This window comes from Aulostomus chinensis, chromosome 13, assembly GCF_037954235.1.
Source record: "Aulostomus chinensis isolate RoL2024-O1b breed Wild chromosome 13, RoL_Achi_v1.0, whole genome shotgun sequence".
NCBI lineage: Eukaryota > Metazoa > Chordata > Actinopteri > Syngnathiformes > Aulostomidae > Aulostomus > Aulostomus chinensis.
This window is the reverse complement of record NC_141332.1, coordinates 27,912,131-27,939,710: the sequence shown is the minus strand read 5'-3', so window position 1 is coordinate 27,939,710 and position 27,580 is coordinate 27,912,131. Positions and strand designations below refer to the sequence as shown.

General features: G+C 49.0%; 2 protein-coding genes across 5 annotated transcripts; one reads left to right on the top strand and one right to left on the bottom strand.

The window, feature by feature from the left end:
* The first annotated feature begins 134 nt into the window (after window positions 1–134).
* Window positions 135–25,783, top strand: maml1 (mastermind-like transcriptional coactivator 1). Of its 3 annotated transcripts, none has more exons than XM_086222391.1 (6): window positions 135–2,757; window positions 3,635–3,926; window positions 14,723–16,105; window positions 19,097–19,321; window positions 19,723–19,852; window positions 21,976–25,783. In XM_086222391.1, exons 2-6 carry the CDS (start codon window positions 3,642–3,644, stop codon window positions 22,983–22,985), a joined length of 3,033 nt encoding a protein of 1,010 aa, XP_086078517.1. In that variant the 5' UTR covers window positions 135–2,757; window positions 3,635–3,641; the 3' UTR covers window positions 22,986–25,783. The 3 variants fall into 3 exon arrangements, with proteins under 3 accessions (XP_086078517.1, XP_086078515.1, XP_086078514.1); XM_086222389.1 differs by having other exon boundaries at window positions 3,440–3,926; XM_086222388.1 differs by having other exon boundaries at window positions 135–3,926.
* LOC147251594 (uncharacterized) lies at window positions 142–3,499 on the bottom strand. 2 transcript variants are annotated; one of them, XM_086222400.1, is made up of 4 exons: window positions 3,154–3,499; window positions 1,796–1,845; window positions 1,665–1,750; window positions 142–1,255 (listed from the first exon to the last, which is right to left on the bottom strand). In XM_086222400.1, exons 1-4 carry the CDS (start codon window positions 3,371–3,373, stop codon window positions 1,153–1,155), a joined length of 459 nt encoding a protein of 152 aa, XP_086078526.1. In that variant the 5' UTR covers window positions 3,374–3,499; the 3' UTR covers window positions 142–1,152. The 2 variants fall into 2 exon arrangements, with proteins under 2 accessions (XP_086078526.1, XP_086078525.1); XM_086222399.1 differs by having other exon boundaries at window positions 1,665–1,845.
* Window positions 25,784–27,580: the final 1,797 nt, after the last annotated feature.

Genomic DNA, 27,580 nt, shown 5'->3' with positions numbered 1-27,580 from the left:
AAGGGCCAGCTCTCAGCTCTGCTCTCACTCTAGCACAGATCAGAGACAGAGCAGTGGGGGAGGGGTTCTTAAAGGGCCAGCTCTCAGCTCTGCTCTCCACTCTAGCACAGATCAGAGACAGAGCAGTGGGGGAGGGGTTCTTAAAGGGCCAGCTCTCAGCTCTGCTCTCACTCTCTGATCAGACTCAGGCCTCTAACTCCTCAACTACAAGGCCTCCACACTGGACCAGGACACCCTGGGGTTCAGGCCAGGGCTCAGGCCCTCACAACGCTGCTTGCAGCTTGAATATTTGCTGTAGAAAAACTCATTAAATTTTCACAGAAAATTGTGCAAATGACAGACTTGAATAAGGACTCTTACATAAAAATCTTACATTAGCGTTAGCCAAATTATAAATATAGCCTAAAATCTGTAACCGTGGTTGAAAGTGAAAATAATGAAGACAAACTGCTAAAAAAAATGAAGGGAAAACTGGGATCACACATCCCAGATCTCACTGACGGGAATTTTCCAGTTGAAAATCTGTCCTGAGTGCGTGGTGTAGTTGGCTGAGAACAAAATAACAGAATGACCTGTAAACCAGACTCCTGGACCCACTGAGGACCGGATCCAGGATCCTGGTCTAGATCAAAGTGGATAAAGGAGATCACAGGCTGATCCATGTCTGTGATCTTCCTCCTGATCAAGAGTCTCAGGCCAGTCGGCCTCCCCGGGCCTGTGTGACTTCCCTCCCACCTCTGGGCCTGCTCCTGGGTGGGTGTGTGTGAGCGGGGTCCTCCCCCTCCTCCCAGATCTGGATCAGGGCTCAGATGCCCCAGGGGGGCTCCTTAGGATCCAGGTCTGGGGACCAGCAGGCCAGTCAACCGCATCAACACCTCATCATCAGGACCTGCTGACACACTGCAGCCACATGAGGCCGGGCACCAGCGTGCAGTCCCACTGGGTCTGAGGATCTCATCCTGGTTCCTGACAGCAGTCCAGGTTCCTCCTGCTTGCACGTGGAGGTCTGTGTGGTCCACCAGCATCCACCGACCCAGACCATCACTGCCCCCCCCCCCAAACGGGTGGTGCTGGAGGACGTTGAGGCGGCAGAACGTTCTCCACAGCGTCTCAGACTCTCCTGTCTGTTGCCTGCTCAGAGGGAACCTGATCTCATCTGGAGGAGAACAGGACGCCGGGGGAAGATCTGCCAGTCCTGGGGTTCTCTGGTAAACGCCAGTCTGGCTGCACGCCGCCGCCCTCGTGGAGTCTGTGTCTGACAGTTTGGGCAGAAATCAAGAGACCATATGCATGAATCTGCAAACATCCCTCCATCCATCCTTTAATCAGTCCATCCACCATCCATCATCCATCCACCATCCATCCATCCATCCACCATCCATCCATCCTTTAATCAGTCCATCCATCCATCCCTCCATGTTCCCCCTCTCCTCCTGTTGAGGGTGGTGGGGGTGGAGCCTATCCCAGCAGCCTTCCCCCTGGACAGGTCACCAGTCCATGGCAGGGCCAACACATAGAGACAGACAACCATTGGCTCTCCCAGCCACGCCTACGGTCAATTTAGAGTCTGGATTAACCTGGTCCCTCTTGATGTCTTTGGACTGTGGAGGAAGCTGGAGTACCAGAGAGAACCCAGCAGGAACAGGGAGAACATGGAGCCTCACCCAGAAAGACCCCGTGCTGCAGCCGGGGCTCCACCCACAACCTTCTTGCTGGGGGCCACAGGGAGGACCACTGCTCCACCCACAACCTTCTTGATGGGGGCCACAGGGAGGACCACTGCTCCACCCACAACCTTCTTGATGGGGGCCACAGGGAGGACCACTGCTCCACCGGGCTGCCAATCTGCAAACAGCATACGTATAAACAAAGCTACATTTTTTTTCAAAACTAAACATATTTAAGAAAATAAACAAAAACAAAAAAAACAGACAAAGGAAGTACACATCAAACGCTTTTGGAAAGGGTAGAAATATATTTCTTAGTGTCCATGTAGGACAGAAAGGTTAACTTAAACTTTTTATTGAATGTAAGGCATTTTATTAAAGAAGAGTGTGTAGGGTTATGCTGTGGTTTTATATACTGAATGTTTTAATCTTATTTTTGTTTGTGTTTGAAATTAATTATTTTTTTTACGCAGTTCCCTCGACAGCGCCATGGAAACCGACGAATACACTCATACATGTATGACATAATTAAGAGTTAATTCCTCCCAAAGATTTCTGGAAAAGGCGCAGTCCCAAAATAAACGTGTGATCGTGTCAAGTATCAGAGAATTTCTGCTCCGGTGAAGTTTATTTTCCGCTGGTCACGGCACAATCACCACGATGACGTCACGCGGAAGACGTCCTCCATTGGCCCGTTCCACAGTCAATCATGGGAGGGCGGGAGCAGTGACATTCCTCCCGTTGTTGAAGGGAAAAAAAGAGAAAGTTACCAAAATGGCGGCGTCAACCTGTCTGTCTGCTGGAAAACAATAGAAGCAGAACACAGGCAGCGAGTTGGCCCGTTCACGCCGACGAAGCCGCCCGCGCCTTACACGCCCGGCTCGGGATCGGCCAGGAGGAGCACCATCCGCGCCGACATCTCGGGAAAAACAAATTAAAAGTATCATGGTCCATTTAAACGTTTCAAGCTAGCCACCTAGCTAGCCCAAACAGTCCGTTAGCAGCTAGCGGCTAACGGCTACACGGAGGCGGAGGATCAGCTGTTGGCAGAACAGATGCTGTAGGAAGAGCGGACAGCAACACTTTCACAGTAAGTTAATTAATACCTGAATCAGCTTCTCTTGTTTGGGAACTCGTGTCGTCTTTTTTCACCCGTCAAGCGGCGCTGCTAGCGGTAGAAACCGGCTCATTCGCGGATCAATTGCTGCCAAGTTTGCGGAGAAGCCAAGTTGTTAGCCTGCTAGCTGTAGCTCGCTAGGTTAGCCAGCGACTGATACTTGAGCAAAATAAAGTTTCAAACAAGTTGGGGACCCGTTATGAAGCCTCGGGAGTGATGGAATCGTGTCGGTGATGAGCGGAGCGGAGCGGGCTCCGAGGCCAGCCTCAGCCAGCCGCAGCACAGCGTTGTTTTGACGGCTGCTCCGGGAGTTTTGGAGGAATTTTCGACGGTCCAAGTTAGATTGTGCGAGTGGAGGAATGTGCTTACTTCGCCCGACGGGACTCGCTGATAGCAGGACAACGTGTTGTTTCATTGACTGAGAGTGGAAGGCAGAGTAGAGCGCGTCCACGTAGAGGACCCCGGCGGGTTGAGTTTTTAGAGAAATCACCGGTTGGTGCCCCGGACTCGGGCTCCGGGCTGGCGGCTCCAGCTGCTCCGGATCCCACTGCGAGTTAACGAGCCGCAGTATACATGTATTGTGCTTCATTAGCTTAATCACCCCAGGAGGCTGAATGAGATTGCACCAAAAAAACTTAATTTTCCTCTCCGGCAGTGAGTGCCGCCGCGACTGAAGGCCATTAGCAAGACAAAGGTCGCCTCCGCGGAGCCGCACGGAGGCTCGTACGGGCGCGGGTGTATAGACGCCCAGAGAAACAGCCAGATTCAGCATTTTATGGACGAAACCTGAGCCGGAAGTTTACTACCAGTCTTTATTGATGATGGCGGATTTTGTTACACCGCGACACAGCGCGGTGATGGAGAGGCTCCGCCGGAGGATCGAGCTCTTCCGGCAGCATCACAACAGCTGCGAGAGCCGCTACGAGAACGCGACGCTGGAGCGGCTGGAGCTGGAGAGGCAGCAGACCTTCGCCCTGCACCAGCGCTGCCTCCAGGCCAAAGCCAAGCGGTCCAACAAGCACCGACAGCCCCAGCCGAGCGGTGAGCAGGCCGGCGGCCAGCGAGCGCAGGGCGGCGGCGCGGACCTGGGGGAGAGCGGAGGGACGGCGGCGGAGCAGAGCCGGAACAGCACGCTGATTGCGGTGAGTGAATCACGGCGGCCGCTGCACGCTGCAGCCCACACTCCCTCTGCTGAGGAGGAATGAATGAATGAATGCTGGAGGCGCCTCGGCAGCGCTCACTGACAGACTGCTGGTGGCAGGAAGCGCAGATTCAGCCAGTTTCCATCGTGTTGGTGAAAGTTGATTTATTGTGTTCAGCCTATTTAAACTGAGAGAGTTTTTAAATACATTAAAACTTGTTAGTGCAACCGAAATTCTGCTTTTCTTATTCAGACAAACATACTAAAATGATGGCTGGAGTTTGGCTCTGGTGTGTTTACGCTCCAGGGCCTCCAACCTGGCCTGGTGTTGGCTCATGTTTCACAGCTTCACCTTGCTTTAACCTGGAAGATAAGCAGCAAACAGGCAACGAGGCGACATCACGGCAGGTGCAACCACCATAAAAAAAACTACGCAGACGTGGAGACGAAGTTGATGCTGTCTCAGCTTCAGGGGCTGGGGACCAGCAGCAGTGGTGCTGGTTAGCTTGTTTGGTTTGTGATGCAAGAGGTTAACCGGAACTCTTGCATCTGGGCGTAAGAGGACATACTGCCCCCTGGTGTTCTGGCGGTGGAACATGTAGGTGAAAAAATGGGCCATTGGTGCTGGCTAGGATGGTGGCAGTTGTCCAGTTAATTTACCTGATACAAGCTGTTACTATAGCAACAGTAAAATTGTGCACATGAACTCATTGAGGGCCACCTTCATCAGGGCACCCCAATCGAGGTCAAACCCTGATCCGTAGTATTTTGGTCAGAATTGACGTCATGGATGATCTTCACTGACTTTGGTCACATGGTGTATTTCTTAAACGAAATTTATTTTTAAAAGTGAGAGATCATTAGGTGAGGCGTTCAGAATCCCTCTCCACGCCATTGTGAGCAGCTCTTACATGTTATTCCGTGATGTCAGAAGATCAGTGGTGGTAAAGGTGGTGCCGTGGCCTTCACCTGTTGGAGGAGCAGCAGCCACCCTGCCGGTACACACCTGACGCTCATTGATCTGCAGCACGAGCTCCAGACCCCTGGATCAATTATTTCCTCTGGATGTTAAGTATGACCAGATGATCCAGATTTTGACACCTTCCTCACATTGTCCATGGTGTTACTGGCTGATTAACCTTTTGACAGACTGATGAGTGTTGACTTCTCGCTGTGCTGTGAACACAACCGCTGTGTTCAAGTGGGTGTTCTTGTTCCTTGTTGTTGGAAAGCAGATATTCCTGTGATTCAACTGATGTAAACCATCTCAAGACACACAGCAGCAAGCAGTCAACGCCTCTGTCAGGCCGCGCTGACACGCTCACCAAGCCCAGATCAGAACGCACTGACAGATGATAGCCTGGCAGTTATCGACCAACAGACCCAATAAATGATTTGGTAGAAAAAGTACCGTTTGTATTTTGCGTCAGTTGTTACTCTGATTGCTGCCACTTGGATTGATGCCTCGTTTGAGCCGACAGAGCGTCATGTCGGTACAGCCAGAGGATCCCCTCACATGATCATAAGCCTTTTAAGACAGCGGAGTTTATCGATGACGAGAGTAAAATGGTCCCCAGTGCTGTTAAGAAATACCACAGTATACAGTACTGCAGTATTCCCACCCAACCCACAGCAGTGTGGGACCGGTTCTTCAGGAATGTTTGCGTAGTTGGAACATGTTAATGCTGAGTAGCCAACTGGACACCAGCAGCCTCATTCATATGTTCATTGTAACATTTTTATCTCAGCGTGGCAGAACAAAAGCCAACTTTGTAAAAGTTCGTCTACGTTCATGTTTGTCGGTGTGTTTTTCTTTCATTCGCCCTTCAAGTACAAGATCAGAAATCTCCCTCAGGGGAAGTCAGTAGTAATGAGCAGAAAGTCACCTCCAGCTACTCCGTACTTGTCTCTGCGGTGTAACTTCCTGTGAACAAATCATACAACAACCATCAACATTTTAGCGTCACATTATGCGAAAACGTTGTGACACATGCAGAGTCCACAAATTAGCATCTCACCACTGTTTGACGATCTCAGCTGCGCACAAACACCAGAAGATGCAGGATGCGAGGGGGTTTCTTCTCATTCTCCCTAAACAGACTTGGAGGGTCCCTGAGGCAGAGAGACGGTACTCTGTAGTATGAAGTAGTTACATGAAGTAGTACCATGTAAACAGTCAACGCTGTGTTTCCCAGGTTGATTCATTCGTGGTTGCCCTCTACAATATTAACATGAACCAACTTACATTCGTTTTCCAGTGTTTTTGTGATTGAAAATGTGCAACGACCACAAATAAACACGCTGCCTGTGGCAGGAGTGTTTGTTGGTCTGCAGCGTCGTCGTGGCATCTGATGCCCCCCAACAATTGACTGAGCCTTTATCAGTGAATTCATTCCAAGTTTGCTAAGTTTTGAGTGGTCAGCTGGTTGCATGACAAGAAGTTCTTCACTGGCGCTGCAGCCGCTGCACTGCGTTTGTTCACGTGCAGCAGAACCCTTCAGTGCCATGAGTTTCTGCTTGTGGCAGCTGTTTTATGTTCGTGTTTCGTGTGTGTGTGTGTGTGTTGCAGTAAGTGTAATCAGACTGAAGCTCATTGTGTTGCAGTTGATGGTGTATCATTTAGCTGCTAAAGCTCTGCTACGTTCACCAGCTAGTTGTTTAGTGTCTTTGGTGCGGAGCAGGTCATGTACAGAAGCTTTTTCAAGCATCAGCAGCTCCAGACGAAAACCACACAATGAGAGCTGTGAGAGTCAACCAAAACAGTCAAGTTGAAGGCGAACAAATAAACAACCAGCTGAGACGCGAGTTCAGGCTGGAGCTACATTGTCCACCAAACGGCTCTGAGTATACGTGACGTCAGCAGTGTTCCTCTCCGTGGATCCCGCTCTCCACCTCAGCAGGGACAGATTGACAAACTCTAGCTGGAGTCCTGCCAAGTGACTCAGTTTAAATAGAAACCCCCTGCCGCCCCCTCACAGCTGAGTCATCACTGAGTGTGTTTGTCTCACTGTCAGGAAACGCCTCGCTCTCCCTCCCCTCAGCAGCCAAATCACCAGCTACTATTGGCTGATCTTAGCGGTGATGTCACTAACAAGGGCACCAGAACTTCACTGTAGATGAAAATGTTCTATTTTCACAACAAACATGACCAGAGTGGGAAAGTTTACAGGCCGATACTCAAAAATAATTGAGAGGACATTGGAGATAAAGTTTTCTGTTTCTTGACATGTTTCCTTCCCATAGCTCCCATTATTGCTGTCAATATCTCAACTAAATGATCGGGGCTCCTTATTTTTAAATTGACATGTGCTGGATCTGCCAAAAACAAATGCTGTTGTGTGTTTATTGCATTTCTACTCAGTGGAATAGATGGAAACAGGTCACATTACAGTTAGTCCCTCCAGTGGTTTTCTTTGTCAAGTTTGGTGGAATGGCCAGTCCCATTTTTAGATGATTTTCTTACTTTGTAACAATTTAAATCTCACTTAAGTGTTGAGCTGAGCACAGCCTCGTCTCACCCCAACAAATGACAGCATATCATGTGACTTGAGAGCAACGGAAATGTGTCTGCAAGCAGAAAATCAGCAGCAGGCACCATGAAGCATTTCTGCTCTGAAGAGACGCCCCGCCAGCACTGTCCATCACCATCTGCCCCCTCTGGAAGAAGAGCAGGCAGCCGAGTAGGCCCTCATTTACCACTCCCAACACAGACACATCTTACAACTGGACTCTCGTGTGATTTATTAAATCGGTCATACGTCACGCATCAAAGCATGTGAATGACCATGGCTATTAATGGACGTGTTATTTAGATGTCACGTTCCAATATATTCTCTTTTTGGAAGCCTCTCTCCTCGAGTTTACGTCACGGAGCAGCGTAATCTGGCCGCAAGCAGGAAACCTCCATGTCACCAGATCAACTTGTTTAGTTTGACAGCCTGAAAAGTGAAATCAAAGGAAGTCAGGGTGCTGTTCTGATTGAGCTCACTGCTGTATGGTCAGCCGGGCTGCCGTCATCAGGAGAGTGCCAGTGGTCAGTCACTCGGCACTGAAAGGTAATAAGTAGATGGCCGAAATGTAGGGCAGGGTGATATGGCCTAAAAAAATCTCTGATTTTTAAAAATTTTATAACAAATGCGATTCACAATTTAAATTTTCCCCTCCCTTGAACACACACACAAACACTCCTAAAATCAGTTTGCAGATGATTGTCCCTTTCACCGAAGGCCAGGTCTCCCACGGTCCCTCAGAGCTTTGATCATGTTGGTGCTGCTGTCTGTTGTCACATAGGTGAGTCGGTCCTCAGCAAGATTCCACCAGTTCAGAGCGTCTTTTAGCCCCGGGGCAATTATTTTTCCGTTGTGTCATCAGGAAAGTCAGTGGTTTGGAGGCTACGCTTCGCAGAGTCCAGTTGTCGCTAACGAAATGCACCGTTAAACTTAGTCAGGGCTGCATCACTGCTGGACCACACGACACCCCTGCAGCTCGGTACCGATCCAACTGCCATACAGCTGAGGCAAGGCAACCAGGAAATGTTTACAGCCTGGAAGCACGTACCTGGGGTCTAACCCTTTCAGCAGGTGAATAAACCTGGCCTTTCCACGGTGTATACGGGTACCATATCTTTTGCAACACACATTGCGACTGCATGCATGACCGTTTTCCACCGGGCCCCTTCCTTATCACACGGGATACCGTTTGGAAATGTTTCCAAGACACTAGGTTGTTTGTTGGTGGCGGTGCTTGGGCTGCCGTGGTCTTGTTCCATTCGTAGGGAGGAACCCCCCCCCCCCCCCCCCCCCCCACTCAGCAGCCTGCCTCTGTTTGAGGCACTGCAGTAACTTGGTAGCACTGCTGCCTTTGGTAGCAACAGCCTGTAAACACTTTTTGTAGTGAGTCGCTGTTTGTTGTGTGTCTGACACCACAAACATGAACCAATTCCAAATCACTGAAGATACTTTTCTTCAGTGCCAGCCTGAGCCTCTAGGGGGCCCTTAGCAGAGTTTGTTTTTGCCCCCTCCCAACACCACAATCACCACACGGAACTGAGCTGGACGATTATTGTCACAAATGTCCCACTATCATGTGACATTATCAAGTATGAATGGATTATGAACTCTGGTCACTGGGCCACAGATGCATTAGGCCAGGGTGGGGCCCTTTGTTCAAGAGTGGGTGCAAACCGGGGGTCTGGGGGTTGATGCTCATGAGACATGGCAGGAATATTGATCATGAAATCAGAATTTTCTTGTATTGAATTATTCATTCATTCATTAAATTATGTTGTCGCTTCTTCAAGATATTTTATTTTTTTAAAAACAAGAACAAAAAAAAAAGTCAAACACTTGATTAAGGGCCCCCTGGTGGCCATGGGGCGGCCGTATCGACACGGGCACATCAAGAAAGAAACAAGACTCAGCTTGTCAGACGTTTTTTGAGCCAGAGTTTTAGTTGGGTCTGAAGTACCTGTGTGTTTGTGTGACTAAAGTGGAGCTCGAGTCTAAGTCCCGAGTGTGAGTTCCATGTCTGTTAGCTCGTCGTGGGGGCGTGGCTCTGCTTGTGTGCTTCAGGGAGAGGTGGAGGAGACAGAGGCACCACTGTGGGCAACAGAACATCCAATTACACCTGGATTAGAACCCTGACGTCACTACAAACTACACAGGCTTTGCATTCACTGTAACAGCTAATTCATTCACATTAACGTAGTTTACATTTTTATATTAACATGGTCAACTTTTTTTTTCATTGGAGAATCAGTAGGATTTTTCGGAGCTGTTATGAACACATCACAATGTAAATGACAAAAGTTTTAGATTGTGGAACATCAGGAGGAGCCCAACTTAGTCTCAGAAAATGCTTCTTAATACTCATCTAGATGAGGGAGGAAACATGAGGAGTCCAATTATTAAACTCATCTCAAGGCTTTATCCATTAACGGATGCTGAGTCACCAAAAAGTAATTGTAGCAGCTGAGCAGGAGCATAGCTGTTTGCTAGCTGCTATTGGTTGTGTTAGCCCTGTTAAGATGAAGCCTTGAACTTCAGGCTGCACTTCTAAATGAGAATTTGATCTTCATTTCCTGTCTGGGTAAATAAAGGTTAAATAAATACAACCTTTTTTCAACACACACGCATTTTCAGAATTTTTCTAAAATACTGAAATTACCATTAATAAAAGCACCTATGACACAAATGTGTGTGGTGTGTTTGTTGTAGTCAATAATGAATTAGTGTGCGTTTGTGTAGCTCCACAACAGTTAGGGCTCGTTATTCACGAATCATAAAAGGGTGAAATTGTTGTAAATCGTGGCTGCTGGCGGACCCTTGCCTCTCGTTCAGCAGCAGCAGAACACACACCCGATACAAACGCTCTTATTCACTCTCTTCACTTCACTTTGTTATTAATATGCAGTGAGATTTAAATTCATATCTCAAAACTATTGAGTTGTAACCTCAAAATGCAGGATTCGGAAGAGATGGTAAATGAAAACATATGGCGTCCCTTCTTCTCTGGTCAACTACTCATGAAGTCACAATCTCAGCGATTACTCTTCACAGATCAAATGTGACTTAACCTGGAATTCAGTTGGAGCTGACATGAACCTCCAGCTCTGAGTCCAGCTGAACCAGCCCGATGGCCTCCAGGTGTGTCACATGATGGTAGCCGTAGTTCTGTGTGAAGGTGTCTTTGAATCTCTGGTGCTGACGTCACACCCCACTCTGTGTGAGGGTGACAAACATCTGCAACTGCAATTTAGCACTTCTTAATGTCAGTAATGATGTGATTCATGGTGCATCCCTCCACAGGTTCATGGGGTCAAAGCAGATGCAGAAATGCTTGGTCCTGATGCAGATGATTTCAGTTTAAAGCCTTTTCTACATGTGTGACCACATGCCAAACCAAGCACCGTATAAAAGTGTCACTTTTCCTCTGTGTGCACTGGTATTGGCGATACCAGCCTGCTGACACGCTGTTCTGGTCCAAGAGGTCCCTGGGTGTTAAGCAACAGATAAAAGAGCAGTCATAACAGACATCAGTTCTGCAGAGTAAGAATTTCAGTGGAAAAAACAAAATGGTCGTGCATAGAGCATGTAATCACACTGATAAGCTGACACCAACACGGTGGATATTTGAGATTTTTGTGGTGAAACTGGAGCCAGAAATCCAGGATGACTCACTCTCATGACACTCGGAGGCCTTTATTCACTGAGCCGACTTCTTCTCAGGCATAATGTGCATTTTTACTAGTTTTAGTTATCACAAAAGCTTCTAAAGAGACTCACCTTGGCGTTGTTTCATCAAATAAAAGCTGGCTGGTGTTCTGGCGTGGTGATGTCATATTTCTGTTTATTTAAAGATCATCTGTCTCAAGCAGCTGAATGTCCCTCAAAGTAAAACAGTCCAAACATCAGCAGGAGTAAACTTGACTTTGGACGTCTGTCACTGAAAACACCACCTAAAACTACCTTGTTGGGCTTTGGGGGGGGGGGTACTGATCAGTGGAAACCTTTATTCCTGCTGACTTCACCAATCAGAGTATCCGTGGTCATCAGAGTTGTAGTTGTGAAAGCAGCAGCAGTGTTACCTGATAGCTGCACTTGATAAGACTCACTCAAATATCCAGGATGCCATTGATGTTATTGGTGTGTAGACCCCGCCCACACCAGGTGTGTTTCCATGGTTACCAGGGTGAGGCGTTGGACCAGTTTTTCAGGTTTCAGAGTGGCCCCAATGAGTCAGTGTCCACCAGCATGTCTCTACTCCGAGCGTCAGCGTGACGTGGCGGTGGCTCCATCCCCACGTGAACCCGCCCTCTGACACACACACAACTCAAACTCAACGTGAAAGAACAAATGGTTGGTACAACCATCCCAGTGTGTTCTTTGGAAATCGGCTACAGGAAGTGCTTCATCTCTCCATTCTTCACCAGGGCTGATGTTTGCTTTCAGGGATATCAACTTCAAATTCAGTTCTACCCTTCAAGGATAGGGATTAGAGGGGCATGAAAACTTCTGTCCTGACTAGAAAGGTAACACATAAACATGGAAAGGAACATGGATACTTCAGCTTTGAGTCAGTTATTAGAGTTCCTAAGGCTGAAGCTCACCTGGCCGAGAGCCTCTGCTTTACCTCTGTCTCCTCTTACAGAGCCACCAACGCTGCGTCCTTTCATATTCATTCACTCACTCAGTGGCACATTTTGGTGCTGTTCTTTTGACTGAATAAAAGTCTGACTGGTTTATATCTTCTGCTGTTTCAGTCTTGGCACCGTGGAAGAGAAAGTAACTCTTGGTTGAAATGGATGAGAAGATGAATGAATATGGACAGAAAGATCAGTCACATTTTGTAGGAGGATGAAATATGTGTGTCTGAGGATGTGTAAGAGAACAATAACGTACATACAGTAGTTGTACACGAAAGGGGCACGGCTAGGGAGTTCATGAGATCAGGCCACCTTGATGTGTGTGGCAAATCTCTGGTCAGGTGCGCGTTCATATGGATGCAGCCACCTGGCGAGAGGACTAGCAGACGGAGGGAGGGAGAGTTCTTCATTTTGTAGTACGAAGATTCCTGGTTTTGTTCTGAAGGAAGGCTCACTGCAATGGACCAGAGTTTGGAGACACACACCTCCTCCCTGACATGACGGCTTCCTGTTGGACTACAAACACACCTCCTCCCTGACGTGACGGCTTCCTGTTGGACTACAAACACACCTCCTCCCTGACGTGACGGCTTCCTGTTGGACTACAAACACGCCTCCTCCCTGACGTGACGGCTTCCTGTTGGACTACAAACACGCCTCCTCCCTGACGTGACGGCTTCCTGTTGGACTACAAACACACCTCCTCCCTGACGTGACGGCTTCCTGTTGGACTACAAACACACCTCCTCCCTGACGTGACGGCTTCCTGTTGGACTACAAACACGCCTCCTCCCTGACGTGACGGCTTCCTGTTGGACTACAAACACGCCTCCTCCCTGACGTGACGGCTTCCTGTTGGACTACAAACACGCCTCCTCCCTGACGTGACGGCTTCCTGTTGGACTACAAACACGCCTCCTCCCTGACGTGACGGCTTCCTGTTGGACTACAAACACGCCTCCTCCCCTCAGTGTTTTACAAAATTGGCAGTAGAATTTGTGACACAAGTGGATTCAGTTTGGGTTCCAGCTGTGTGTCCTCCAGCAATCATGGGACGTTGTTCTGTAGCTTGTACATGGAACGCTCTACTAAGCATGCCACCTCCATACTGACTGAAATATTGTTATGTCTAGAATAACAATAATAGTTTGAATATTTCAGTCCATGCAAATGTGGCCATGGTCATGTCAGAGGCGTCTGAAGATCACATGATTCCAGTGACTGTTGGAAGTTTGATGACTGGAAACCAGCAGAGAAGTTATTTAACAGCATCTTTCAGAAGTCCGGGGGCACTGACATTAATATTCTACTGATAAAAACTCATGTGGTGGGTTTTTATTTTAGACTGGCTGTATTTTAGGCACATGATGAAATTTCAAAAAAGAGTGAAAAATAAACCAAGCTGTGCCCTGAGGCTTTGTCTTCCTCGGATCTGTTGAGTTTAGTCAGAAGTCTAAAACCCCGGGGATGAAGTTTGTATGAAAACAGACAGAAGAACAGCAGGAATGATGCCTTGAATTTCTGTAGGTTTATTTGCCTTGAAAAAGTAATGATCTGCTAAGCAAACCTCCCTATTTAAACTAGATTACTCTCACAACATAAGTAGGTATTTTTACATGACAGTTTGAGGGAAATTAAAGTTTTTAATGTTCAGTTTCCCGGTTTCATCAAATATCCTTGAATTAACCACTCAATTGAATACATGCCAGAGGTGGTCTTGACCTCCGCCCCCACCCGCGTTCACCTGCTCCTCTGTATGGAGCCTGCAGGTGCTGGGAGATTATCTGGTAATATTACAGTCAAACCGTGTGATAATCAGCTGATTGCTTCAGCGGGGCAGTGGAGGAAGTTCAGAATGATCCCATCAGATCTGGTGGGTCTCGTCGACTGGACACATCTGATCAGCTGAGTCTGAGGACACTCTTTGTTGTCTGCCTTATTTAAACCTGCCTGCCTGCAGCTGATTCTATTAACAGCAGCAGCTCAGGAGACAACAGTTCAGGTGTTTACTGATGCTTGTTTTCTCCAGCTGCAGCGCCCCCTGCAACTGGAGAACCACCAACGCAGTCACACAGTAGAACTCGTCATCATTCAACCCAGCACGCCCAGACTGAAGATCCCCTCATGATGCTGATGTCTGATCAGAGTTACTATGAACTGCGAGTACGACACATGCTGCAATAGTCTTGTTAATACTCACCTCATTTAGTAGTTGGACATCAGTGATTGATGAATTTGATCAGAATCTCAACAAAATCTTCCATTTTCCAATGGCAGGAAAACGCAGCATTAAGATTGGGTCAAAACACCATTTTTAGAATCAATATGGTGGAGCTGCAAAGACATCTTAGACATCCTCCACAGATTTAACTGAATGATCCACCCAGACCCCCAGTCACCTGAGACATGCTTGTCTGTGCTTGCATGGTTTGGATTCATTCTGTTGCCAAAGAGTCAAATCAACTTTATTTGCCTCGTTCATGACAAAACACTCAGAATACACAGGAGCAGAACACCACCCTCCACAGATTGGGTTACACCACGCACTTAATGATGTTGAAAACAAGCGGCGTGGCAGGAAGTGCTGATGTATTTATACATGCAGCGAGTGCTGGTCAGTTATTAATTCTTGGTTCTTTTTGTTTGGTGTGTAGTTGCAGGAGACGGTGAAGAGGAAATTGGAAAGTGCCAGTTCTCCACTTGGCAGAGATCAGGTCAACGGGTTCAGTGATGGTTTCCCCCCCAACAAGAAGGCCTGTCTGGACAACAGCACCGCCAATGGCTCCCCGCTGGACTCCAAGCTGGGCATCAGTGACTCCCTGAACTCCAACGGCACGCACGGGCCAGCAGGTGAGGCATCAGACACCGGTGGGGAGCCAGGCTCAGACTTTCACCGGAAGGAGATGAAGCAGGAACCGGATGACATCCTGCCCATCATGCCGCCATCGGGTGGTGGCAACAACAACAACAGCCTGTTTCCTGACCTCAACCTGAATGAGCAGGAGTGGACGGAGCTGATGGAGGAGCTGAACCGCTCTGTGGCTTACGAGGACATCCAGGATATTCTCAATGATGGCTTTGAGGACCGCAAAGACCCCCTGGAGCTGACGCCAACACCGGGTGGTGCTGCAGTGGGGGGAGGTGGAGCTGGGGGAGCAGCAGGGATGGGGGGACAGTCCTCCCAGGGCCTGCTGCCTCTGGATTTGGGCAGTGTCAAGGCAGAGTTCTCACCTGCCTCAGCAGCTTTTGAGCAGGACGCTCGCACTGGCTCTCCGCACGTCAGGTCCACATCTTCAGGGCCGCCTCCTCACCCCACCAACTCACCTGTTGCATCCTCCTCCGCCTCCTCACCAGCTCTACCCCCATCCCAACCAGCTCCTCCCTCCAGGCAGCACCAACCTCCCCCCAACCATCTACTTCCCCCTGGCCCCCCAGTCCCCAAAGACCTGTCCCCAGCGCAGCAACTTCAGCAGCTGGCTGCCCAGCAACAGAGGGCACAGCACCTCCACAGCCAGCTGCAGCACAAACAGCCACAACCTGGTGCCAAGTTCCATGCTCAGGGTCCTCATGCCCACCCTCCGCCTTGGCCCCAGATGGCCAACCCATCCCAAAGCCCACTGGGGGGTGCCTTTAGCATGGACAAGCCAACAAGCCCCTCCCTCTACCCGCAGGATTTCAACCCTAACACGCAGAAGCAACTGCTCATGTCAGGGCAGCCCAACAAGGGCTCTCCTAAGGCAGGGGCTGGCAGCTACATGTCAGGGGCCGGCGGGCACTCCAACATGCTGGGTCATGCAGCGCCAGGGCCACCTCTCAGCCACCCACCAGCCCCGGGGGCCCAGGCCCAGGCCACCATGCTGAACTACAACAACACCAAACCACTGTCGCACTTTGAGGCGGGGCCTGGACCACCACGGCCCCCCAACACCCAGAGCCAGAACAAGGCAGCGCTTCTGTCACTGCTCAGACACCAGCAGCAGCAGCAGTTGAAGCAGAAGAACAGCATGACGTTCCGCCAGCATTTACCACACACACAGGTATGCCTCTCTCTCCCTCAAACACACACACACACACACACACACACACTGACACCATGATGAGAATTTAACATTTCATCCTAAAATTGACAAAGCACCTTTAACTACCATCATAATGTCAAACACAGCCAGAACGCCTCTGGGTCTATGGGGGCCTTTAAGAACGTTGGGTGGCAGGAGGTTTTTCTCTCTGTGGGGACTTCTGTTGTTGAAGACATCACTTTAACAGGTCGGAATGCTGTAGCAGTTCACCAGGCCGCCATCACGCATGCTTGGCAAAGTAGGCGTCATTCGTTTCTGATGGAACAAATGAAGCTGTTGACACACCATTGTGCTATGTTCTTGTTAGAAAGTCATGTTTTCACCATTCATGTTATCATTTCACCACCGGTCAACCATTTATGACCAGATTCACCTGAACTGTGGATGTATGTGGAACCCACACAGGTCTGTCCAACTCAGCGTAGCCTCCATGGAGACATGTCCTCACATCACAATGCTGCTCCAATTCAAGACGAGGTTTTGGGATGAAATCAATCAAAGCCTTTCTTTTGTACTGTGACATTTTAGGCATGAAGAAACAGTTTCAGTTTTTCAATCAAAGTGCAACTGCCTTTAAAACACGGATGTTATTGGTGTTTTTTGGCTTTGTCATCATTATAAAAAGAAGTGGTTGTCAGTTGATGGTACCTGGTTACAGGAAGGTCAAACAGCAGCTCAGGGTGTCAACGGTTCCTCCGGTAACAGCAGCTGCAGGGATCTGATGTCTGTCTGACTCTTCTCTTAGTGAGTTGTGCTGTGAATTTCCCATGATGGATCCTGGTCCAGAGTGTGTCGATGGATAGGAAGCTGATGGTAATCAGCTGATATGGGCTCCAAATAATTACACTGGCCATCTCCTCAAGAGCCGATCAGTTCACGTGAGAGGGTTTGTCTCTGTGCTGGGAAAATTGCTGCTTCCGTCTGATGGATAAAATCGCTATTTGCAGGAAAGTGTTTGAGGGAAATCCCTCATGGAGGAACGTCAGTAAAGACATGAAACACCTGGAACCCCATCCGACATTTGATGGTCGGTCACGTTGATGAGGATCCTGAGTTTTTGGCTCCGGCAACTCCGTCACATTCAGGTCCTTCACGCAGGTGCCTTGCCTACCAGCAGCCTTTCAGACCATTTTGTTTTGCCTGCTTGGCTTTGTTCACTTGTTCAGGTTCTGCTGATTTAGTGGTTTCCCTTGGTTTATATGATTTTATCATGTGTACCAAGGGTAAGTGGTTACATTTGCTGTCTCTTTGTGATAGGGAGCCTGCACATGGTGTTGTATTTTGAAAATTTACCAAGATTCAGAATGCCGTTTGTGCGTGGACATCCTGTGTGGCTCGGTCTGCTCTGCAGCTTGATGCAGCTTCCATCAAAGTCAGCTCTCTGCTGATTTTGGGAGGTTTGGGAGAGCCCTTTGTTGTTCTTGTTGCAGTATTTATATCCTCTACAGTTGGAGTATGTTGAGAAAGGCCCCGTGGTTGCTCTGTCCATTGGACTAGATTTTTGGTGCCTCAGTTTGGTGTGCTTTGCACATTTACTATTTACCATGTTTCTTTTTTCAGATTTCATTTATTTCATTCCTCAGGGAAACTAACTTCCTTAAATCTGAAATATTAACTGAGAGAGAGAGAGGTGTGGTGGTGGTGTTGCAGTCTCTGCCATTCAATAAACAGTACTCAGTAAATTATACTTCCTGAGAATAAAAATGAATAAAGTGAATAAAAATGCTGCATGATAAATAAACCCAGTGATTGGCTTGAGTGTCAGCAAGTATTGCTTTCAGAAGTCCTGGTCGGAGCAGCGTCAGCGCCTGGAGATGAACGATGTGTGTTCATGTGCTCACACCTGTGTGAAAGTGGACTGAACGCAGGTGTCACAAAACACAGGAGCATCTTCTTTTCCTACCTGATCACCACCTAACTAGCAGGGTTGGGGGGGGGGGGGGGTGAAATGGTAAATGTTACAGTCCTGGCATGGAAACCTGATGATATTGCCTAAAATCCCAGCATGAGCCAATGCATCAGCTGTTTAGACCTGAGTTAAAACTGTCAAGTATGTCCTGAAGGCGGCGCTAGAGTCGGGTCAAGATGCCATTAAACCTGTGGAAACCATCTCGAGTCAAACTGGTCAGCAGATGTACTGTTTTGAACCCAGCAGGTGCAGATGGAGACCAGTTCCAAGCCGGTAGGTTCTGAGTGGAGGTGAAGTCGGCTGCAGCAGTGGAGCTTTTGTTCAGCTGCTGGGCTTCAGACCAGGACCCCCCCCCCCCCGTGTCCTTCGCCTGTGTGTGTGTGTGTGTGTGTGTGTGTGTGTGTGTGTGTGTGTGTGTGTGTGTGTGTAGCAGCTGGTTGCTAAGGCTCACACTGGGGGTGAAGGGAGGCGATGACAAAGCAGCCTTTCATATTCTCTCCCTCTGTATTTAAATATAGCTGCTCCTGCTTGTAATTTTCCTCTGGGCAGACGGGACGCCGTGTTCCTGCTTTACACTTGATTATCTCAACTGTTGATCATCCTCGCTGCAGCTGAATGTCCACTAACTTTAGTTTCACAAATACGGTGGTAATTTGTCTAGTTCGAATCCAACTCAAGTAATTAAAGTCGGAATCCGCTGTTGCGATTTAAACTGATGCATCGTTTTAGTGGTGGCTGGGACCTCAGTGAGAGGAGTGAGGCACATTTAACGCATTCATAACTGGCGTGAGCTTCAGCAGCTTGAGTGACTGGATTAAAAAAGCCATGTCAAACAAAGCTGAAGCATGTGGCAAAGAAAATAAACTCTGAATACATTCACACAACATTGACAGCTGATGACTGATTAATAACCCCAATACAATGACATGAGATCATGAAGCAAACCTTTGAGATTACAAAGTGTGTTTTTATTTCAAATTACTTAAAGAATTCCTCTGGTAGAAACTTTCAGAGCTCCATCTTCATTTCCTCCTCTGCAGGACCAGAACTCCTACCCTGCTCCTCCACATGTTCCGGGTCCAGCCAGTGCAATGGCTTCCACGCCCGGAACCAACTCCATGGCTGCCCAGCCAGGGGCAAACGCCATGGCAGGTAACCATGGTAACACAGCATACCTAAACAACCAGGCGGTGGTGGCGGCAGCACTGAAACAGCATCAGCAGCAGCAGCAGTACATGCAGAGGCAGCAGCTCTTGGCTGAACAGGTATGCTACAACTGCATCAGCCAATCAGGAGGCAGCGTTCAGTGTTAAGTAACCTAGAGACTTTATCTCATTACTGGAAACTTTGAATTATCAAGTAAAACCTGCAGAGCACATAACAGCAGCACTGCCATAAGTTGTCCACCAGAGTGAGCTGTGTCCCTCCCAAAGAAATCTCAACTCACTAGAAGTTTGAGAAACAAACGTCCACTGGTATCACTGGAGATTAACAGGGTTTACTGGCTCGTTCTGTCTTGGCCTCCCACACAGAAGGTTTTAATGGAGGTGGTAAAATATGTCATGATCAGCTAGAATCACCAGGACGGATGTTGGTTTTTATTTTGCAGCGATTATGTTGATAAGTATTTTGGTTTCTGCTCCTGATCTGATCATGTGACTGTCAGGAAAAGCAGCGACAGCAGGACCAGCAGCTGCAGAGGCACCTGACCCGGCCTCCTCCGCAGTACCAGGACCAGCCAGGACAGCCAGCCAATCAAAACCCCTTCCCACAGCCGCCAGTCAACCAGTTTACAGGTGAGACTGACTCATGAAGAACACACTTCAGTTGGAGGTCAAAGGTTAAGAGATTATCTCCATCCACCAAAGTGTCCCAGTACAGAGTTTAATCTTACACCCGATGACGTTATTGGCATTTTTATGTGGTTTGTTTCCTGGAAATTGCAACACCTGACAGACGGACTACCAACTGTCTGACTGGACACAGTTCCCTCTGCTGTTACCACACATCCAACCTCGACATGCCAAACGAGGAGATAACTCCGGATGATGGACACCTTCAGGTGCATCCTGTGGTGGCGTTGAGCTGGCGAGGCTCAAATGATGTCAGGGATCGTTAGGACTCAGGACAGTGGGACCCGAGCTACCCAGTAGATGTCTGCGTATGAGGAATCGACAGACACTCAGCCACCAATCAGTTGAGACTCCTCGCCCGGACCAGCACGAGGGTTCTGGAGGAACGTTGGAGGTTCTAGTTCCTTCTTTGGAGGGTGTGAGGTTTTATGATTGAGGCGTTAAAGCCCTCAACTAGAGTGGTAACAGTTCAGGATCAGAGTTGTGGCTCGGTACCCTGAGAGGACCAGGACTCTCACCAGAGGTCTCGTGGCCCCGCAGTGATGAGGAGTTTTTTGAAGAATTGTGTCTCAAACATAAAGAATCCATCATGGCGCTTATTGAAATTTGAGACGACGCCACTTAAAATGTGGCTTCTTAAAAACAAGTTATCATCAATACTTGAAGTTTGAGTTCCTCATCTTGTCCTGACTTATGTTGGAGCTTCAAGCTCGAACATTAATAAACTTTAAAAACAGTGGTGGCACCAGCAGTGAATGGAATTATGATTTATTGTTTATCAAGAAAAAGGTGACATTTGGATTTAACAGTACTCTGTTTTTCTATTCCGTTGTTGATGGCAAGATGAATTCCAAAGAACTTGTAAGGGTTTGTATCAAAACAAATGTTGTGGTCCTCAGCGGCTCTGCTGCTGCTGGGATGTACATTTCTCTTACATGCAGCATGCAAATGATGTTCGCTGCTGATTTGACTGGAAAATGACGAACTGTTTAAGGCCGACTCTCTTCGCTGCTGAAAAGTCTGAGTGATGTCATCACGTCGGGCTTCCGTAGCAGCTGGATAACCAAACCTCAAAAAACAGCAATGGGATGACTTCCTGATAAGAAACTTGACTTAGAGCTCCTTCCAACACGGTGCTTCACGTCAGGGACTGAACTCACTGAGACTCAAGATGAAACCACATGACTTGACGCTTCAGTTTTCCACTGAAAGTTTTTGTTGTTGATAGAGAAATGACGTTAAGCAATCATAACACCAATGGCACAACTCCACCTCATAATACTAGTTACCTTAGCCCAATGACTGCTGGTGGGTGGGAAGTGTTAGCATCAGCTAGCTCAGGTCCAGGCTAGTTAGCTCAGCCCAATGACTGCTGGTGGGTGGGAAGTGTTAGCATCAGCTAGCTCAGGTCCAGGCTAGTTAGCTCAGCCCAATGACTGGTGGTGGGTGGGAAGTGTTAGCATCAGCTAGCTCAGGTCCAGGCTAGTTAGCTCAGCCCAATGACTGCTGGTGGGTGGGAAGTGTTAGCATCAGCTAGCTCAGGTCCAGGCTAGTTAGCTCAGCCCAATGACTGCTGGTGGGTGGGAAGTGTTAGCATCAGCTAGCTCAGGTCCAGGCTAGTTAGCTCAGCCCAATGACTGCTGGTGGGTGGGAAGTGTTAGCATCAGCTAGCTCAGGTCCAGGCTAGTTAGCTCAGCCCAATGACTGGTGGTGGGTGGGAAGTGTTAGCATCAGCTAGCTCAGGTCCAGGCTAGTTAGCTCAGCCCAATGACTGCTGGTGGGTGGGAAGTGTTAGCATCAGCTAGCTCAGGTCCAGGCCAGTTAGCTCAGCCCAATGACTGCTGGTGGGTGGGAAGTGTTAGCATCAGCTAGCTCAGGTCCAGGCTAGTTAGCTCAGCCCAATGACTGCTGGTGGGTGGGAAGTGTTAGCATCAGCTGTCTAGCCTGGGTCTCGGCTCTCTATGGATGGTGGACAGAGAAAGGCTTTTGTTGAAAGTGGGCCTGGTCCCTTGAGGGTTTTAATTACCAACTTTCTCTTTGCTGTTTGTGTCCTTCTGTCTTCACAGCTTCCTCCCAGCCTATGGGCAGTGTCGGCTCCATGGGAGGTCCCGCCCCTGGACCCCAGCGAATGTTTTCTCAGAACCAAGGCATGATGGGTATGAATCTCAGTCAAGGTGGTGGTCCAGCAGGTGGTGTAGCTCCATCTCCTGCAGCGGGTCAGGCTGACATCAGTCTGCAGCCCTGTGGGGGCGGAGGGGGCGGGGCTGGTGTGGACGTCCAGCAGGTGCTGTACAACAATATGAACCTTCATCCCAACCTCCCGAGCCACCCCTCCCAGCAGGCTGGCCTGCAGCGCCAGCCTTTGGGCTCCATGAGTGCCGCCTACAGGCAGAATCTCATGGCTCAGCAGCAGCACCTGAAGGCGCAGCCAAATGCCGCCATGTTGAAGCAACAGCAGCTGGCAGCTGCTGCCGCTCGCATGCCAGGCTCCATGCAGAGCAGCATGGGCGCGAATCTCCCTGGCTCTTTGCCTCAAAACACCGCCTGGCAGCAGCAGCTTGCCAACCAGCCTCCATCCAGCAATGCCAGCCTGCCCCCCAATGCCTTCAACAACCCCCCCAACACCTTCCACATGCAGCAGCAGCCTCGCATTCCCAAGATGTCGCCAGGTACTGCAGCGTTTGGTGCCAACCCTGCCGGTCGTCCGATGGGCGGCATGAACCCCGGGCAACAAATGATGCAGACGAACATGGCGGCGGCCCAGCAGAGGGCTCCACCCAGCTCTCAGAGTCTGGGGCAGCAGCAGCCTCAGCAACAGGCCAGTCAGAACCAGGCTGTCCTTCCTGAGCTGGTGGCATTCGGACAGCCTCAGGGCAACGGTCGCCAAGGACTGCAGTGTAACCAAGGTTACCAGGTGAGCAGGACTGCCAATCAGCAGCAACAGGTATCGTTCGGATACAACGTGGCATCTGGTAGCTTCGCTGCTGAGAGCGAGCTGGTGGACTCGCTGTTGAAGGGTCAGAGCACCCAGGAGTGGATGGCTGACCTGGACGAATTGCTCGCTAACCACCACTAGTCCTGACGCACCTGGATCACCTGAGGGCTGCTGAGCCGACGGGAGTTCTCGGCTAATGATGAGGAACAGCGCCCAGTCGGCCGACGGCAACTGTCCGTATCTGTCTACTGTCTGAGTTTGCTCGGAACATCCTGCTGGCTGGTAAACCCGGGAAGGTCGTTGAATGTTTGTTCTGACCTGCTGTTGAGTTTCTGTCCTGTTACAACGGAATGATGTCACATGTTATGATGTCACATGTTATGATGTCACATGCTCATTTGATCCGGTTGCATCACATGTGATGTTTAGCTGCCGTAGTTGTGATGAAGACACAATAATAACATTGATGTACCTGCTGGTGGACCGTGAGAGCCCAGTCCACAACACCAGCCACTCGCTGACTCTGGCGTGCAGCAGCAAGACGATGGTGACCCCCTCCATCGTCAGGGAACGCCAGAGGTTCCGAATATATGAACCCACTTCCTGATGTCTTTAAGCTTCTGTTCTTAGGAGAATGACACCAGAATCCATTCAGTAATCTGTCAGTTCAAACAAACTCACCTGGTAGAACAGAAGTCTCAGCATCCACGCGGCACCGCGTCTCTCCAGCACCAGTCTGCTGCTTCTGTCACTAACAGGTCTGAGTGGCGTTGACCTGTCCAAAGTTCAACTAGTGTAACCAATCAGATGCATCAATACTAACACTGATGCTGAATGCACATTTCATTATCTATAATCTTAATATATATTTGTGCTGTGGAACATGGATTTTCTTCATCCTGATGTCAGAATCACAAGGAAAAACACCGCCAGAGCTGCTCACTGATTCATCCTCATGTCCTCAGACATCAACGCCTCGTTTCCATATTCGGACGTCCGGAGTCTGTGGAGGTCGTTTGTTCATCCTCATAAAACCCTCTTGTGTTCAAGAAGCTCCACCTTCCATTTAATGTGGTCTGATATTTGTCCTGACTATGTGGGAAAAAAATGTAACTTGGGCTGCAGATGTTTCCTAGCAAAAACAAGCTAACCAGCTAGAAGTGAGCTAACAAGCTAATGCTGTCCCCGAAGTCTTCCAGGTGGGAAATCCACATGTCTGACCTCAGCTGGGGCTGCCAAGTCCAGAGTCCAGATGTTCTGACATGGAAACAAGGCTTTAAAGTTTCAAAACCAGCTCTGCTAGGATCTGCACCATGTGACTGAAGTCTGGTTCGCACGTTGTCTCATCTGACCGAAAGCGATGGCAACCTTTTTAGGTTCTTTTGATGGGTTTTTCATGCAAGTTTGAATGTAAGAGAGTCAATGTTTGTAAATGTGGCTTACAAGCGTGAACATTTGTTGGCTGGCATCAGTACGCTATTCACACCTGTTAAGATCCATCCTGAGCGATCAGATCGCGAGTGTCGGCCTCGAGGGAGCTGAGATCTGGAGGAGGAGACACGTGCAGACATTTGACAGCCGGTGTGAACGATGGCGTCCAAGTAGCAGGCGTGATCAGGGGCTCTGGCTGGCCTGCTTCCTCTGGTCGTCCTGACGCTTCAGTTCTGTTCTACCAGGCTAGTGAGCTACACACCATCCCCGTCTGTGTGTACACGGAGGTTTCCTGAGGCCTGCTGGACGCCGCCAGCACCTGCTCCGGGTCAGCGGCCTTCACATTAGTCGTGAACACAGCCTCCGGTGCTGCGCCCAGTCAGCCGCTGTGGCCACCAGCATGAAACATCCCGGCAGGCTTATTATCGTTAAGTTCTCCAGCAACCAACATGATGGAGTCACATTCTCACAAGATGGTCGTGATGACACGGTCGCGTGCTTCCCGACATCGCAATCGTCGTGCTAACAGATGTCTGCAGTCTGAGAGGATTGTTGGCCTGCGAGGCAGAATGTTACATCACGTCGCTATGATGTCAGAGAAGGCGCTCGACTCGACGCCTCCCGTGTCATGGAGGTCAACCTGAACCTTCCGGTTCAGCAGCAAGCCTTTGTTTGGTTTCCAGCGATGGAGTTTGTTGTTCTGCTGTTGCTCGCGCTGACAGATCCGCGCTCCTCTTCCTCCACTGTTGATGGCGGCCATCTTTGACACTGACTGGGCGAATCAGCACTGATGAACGTCACATGTGGACCACACATGAGGCAGGTGACAGGCGCTCTAATCAGCACAGGTCGTCGATGACCGAGATACTCAGATGTTGTTTCTGGGTTGCAACATCACCACAGCTGGCGTGTCTGGATCATGACATCATCAACATGGAGGTCACTTATTTGATTGTAATCAACAGATCAAAGTGATGCTGGTAGAACATCACACTTGCGTCTTCGCGTCATTTCGTTACAAGAAGAATCAGCGTTGTGTTGCACTCAACCTGCCGCTGCGTCCTCTCAGGCTGCAGATGGCGAGTCGGAACGATGCTCGTGGCCGTCGTCAACGCGGTTCGGTGGTGGTTTTCCAGTTGTCGTTCTTTGAAGCGGAACTGTGACACGCTCGCCCGATCTACTGTACTCTTCTTCAGATGTGCGTTTGTTCGACACACCTGTTTTGTTTGTGATGATGTTGTTGCTAAGCGACATCTTTGTTTGTTTTTTTTCATCTGGTGATCCTGCAGCTTCCTGCTCGGCGTCCTGGCGACCTCTGGTCGTTTCTGTGTAAATGTATAAATCTATTTTTTTGTATGTACGCCTTTCTAATGATCTGGAGAACATAGATGTTATTTTTATATATTGCAGCTGAGTTTTGTAAGTATTTTATACTTTTGATATGGTTCTCTGTAAAACAAGAGTATTATGTAAATATAGTTCTTTAGAAACGAGCTGCTTCGTGTTTGTTTCTGTGTGTGTGTGAGTGAGTGAGAGAGAGAGAGAGAAGTCATGAGATTGAAAGGAAAAACATTCTTAATTTCCTCAACATGGTAACTTTCCTCCTCAAGGGACTTGAGTGTCTTCTTGGACTTTTACTTGCTGACTCACTTGACGCCGCGCCGGAGTGAAAACTCACGCGTGATTCCTGTTGCAGGAGTTTGGTTCTCAGTCTTTGGAGTGGTGAGAGAACTTCGGTTCTGATCCGGTGCTTTATGAATCTAATCCACCTGACGCCACTTTGTCTGCACTCGCGTCGGGCCGGCGTGACGACATCGATAACATCGCCGTTCCTGGTTTGTGTCTCATCACTCATCAACAATGAAGAACATAACCCTTCCTGACTGGTGGGCATTTCCAACGGTTTTGGTTGTAGAGAAAAACATCACTTTTTCCGAGTCACATGTTAAGGTGGTCTTGGGCTCGTATTGATTGTGAACACCTGGTCAGCTGGTACTGTGGTCGTGCTTCAGACCAATCAGGAGCAAAGATATAAACAACAGTGTAACTGACAGAAGAGTCGGCAGCAGTTGTGGAGGGTCAAAGGCCACAGTTGATGCTCTGACCGCCGCCTTCACTGGCTTCTACATGTTGACCCCATGCTGCCCCACCTCTTCAGTGGCCCCACCCCTCTTTCCTGGCCCCTCCCACCAGTATGTGTACTCCAGTGTCACAGTTCCAGCTGGTTGTGTGCAGACATGGTGGCTGAGGAGGAGGCGGTCGGGCTGGCCGCGGTCACCGTCCTGGCTGCCCTTGAGCAAGGTATTGATTTATTCCTGATTTATTGATCTGATTAGGAAGTCAAACATGCTGAGTCGTTGCAGCCGTCAGGTTTTTACTGTCTCCTGATGTTTGGGAGAATTTCTTCTCTTTCCTGCTGCAGTTGATTCACTCAAAGTACTTGAGCCTCTAAATGAGGCTCCGCCTCTTCACTCACCTGCATGGTGATGGTTCACGTCGCCGCCATCTGAGTGTGGTTTTTAGTTCAACTGAGCTCCAGTTTCGGGCTGATGGAGTCGAGCCTTGTCGCCCCTCTCATGATGTCACTGATGATGTCACAAACTCCTGTCATTTGAGACATAATCACATTTTTTTATGGAAGCCACTTCCTGACGGGGAGAGGGAAAAACAATGAAGAAACGATGAAACGTGTCATTTATTCTTTTACTGGAGGAATTTTTCTTCTTCAGATTTACAAATGATGAAGATGATCTAACAGCTCAGTTTCACGGGTGTGGCGTTCATCTCTTCCATCGATTGACTGCAGCAACCACAATCTTCCACCATGTTTGTAGTCCATTAATTGCTGGCTCTTCCTCTCCAGCCTATTTCTCCCTCCAGGTGATCCACGCCAGAAGGAAGTTCTCGGTGTCTCCGCCCGCCACCACAGGACCGCCAGCGTTCGAGAGAATCTTCAGAGCTCAGTAAGACAAACCTTCACTGGAACATCACAAAGGCGTTTCCTGTCTCAGGGAACGTGAGGACACTCACTGACCAGCGTCCCTGTGAGTGTCTCACTCATGGAACTACAATTTTCTGTAGATGGACTACAGAACGGCCATCTTAGTCCAAATGAAACTTCATCACTGAGGTTGAACTGAAAATGAAAGCTGGCAATCACAAAGGTGACAGGAAATGATGTCACACTGAGACTGTTTGCTGCCTCCTGTCAATCATATTTATCCCAGTTATTACTGTAGGAAATGATTGACACATGAATGACTGACCGGTGTGTTTGTCCACAAATCTACTGTGACATTCTTCAG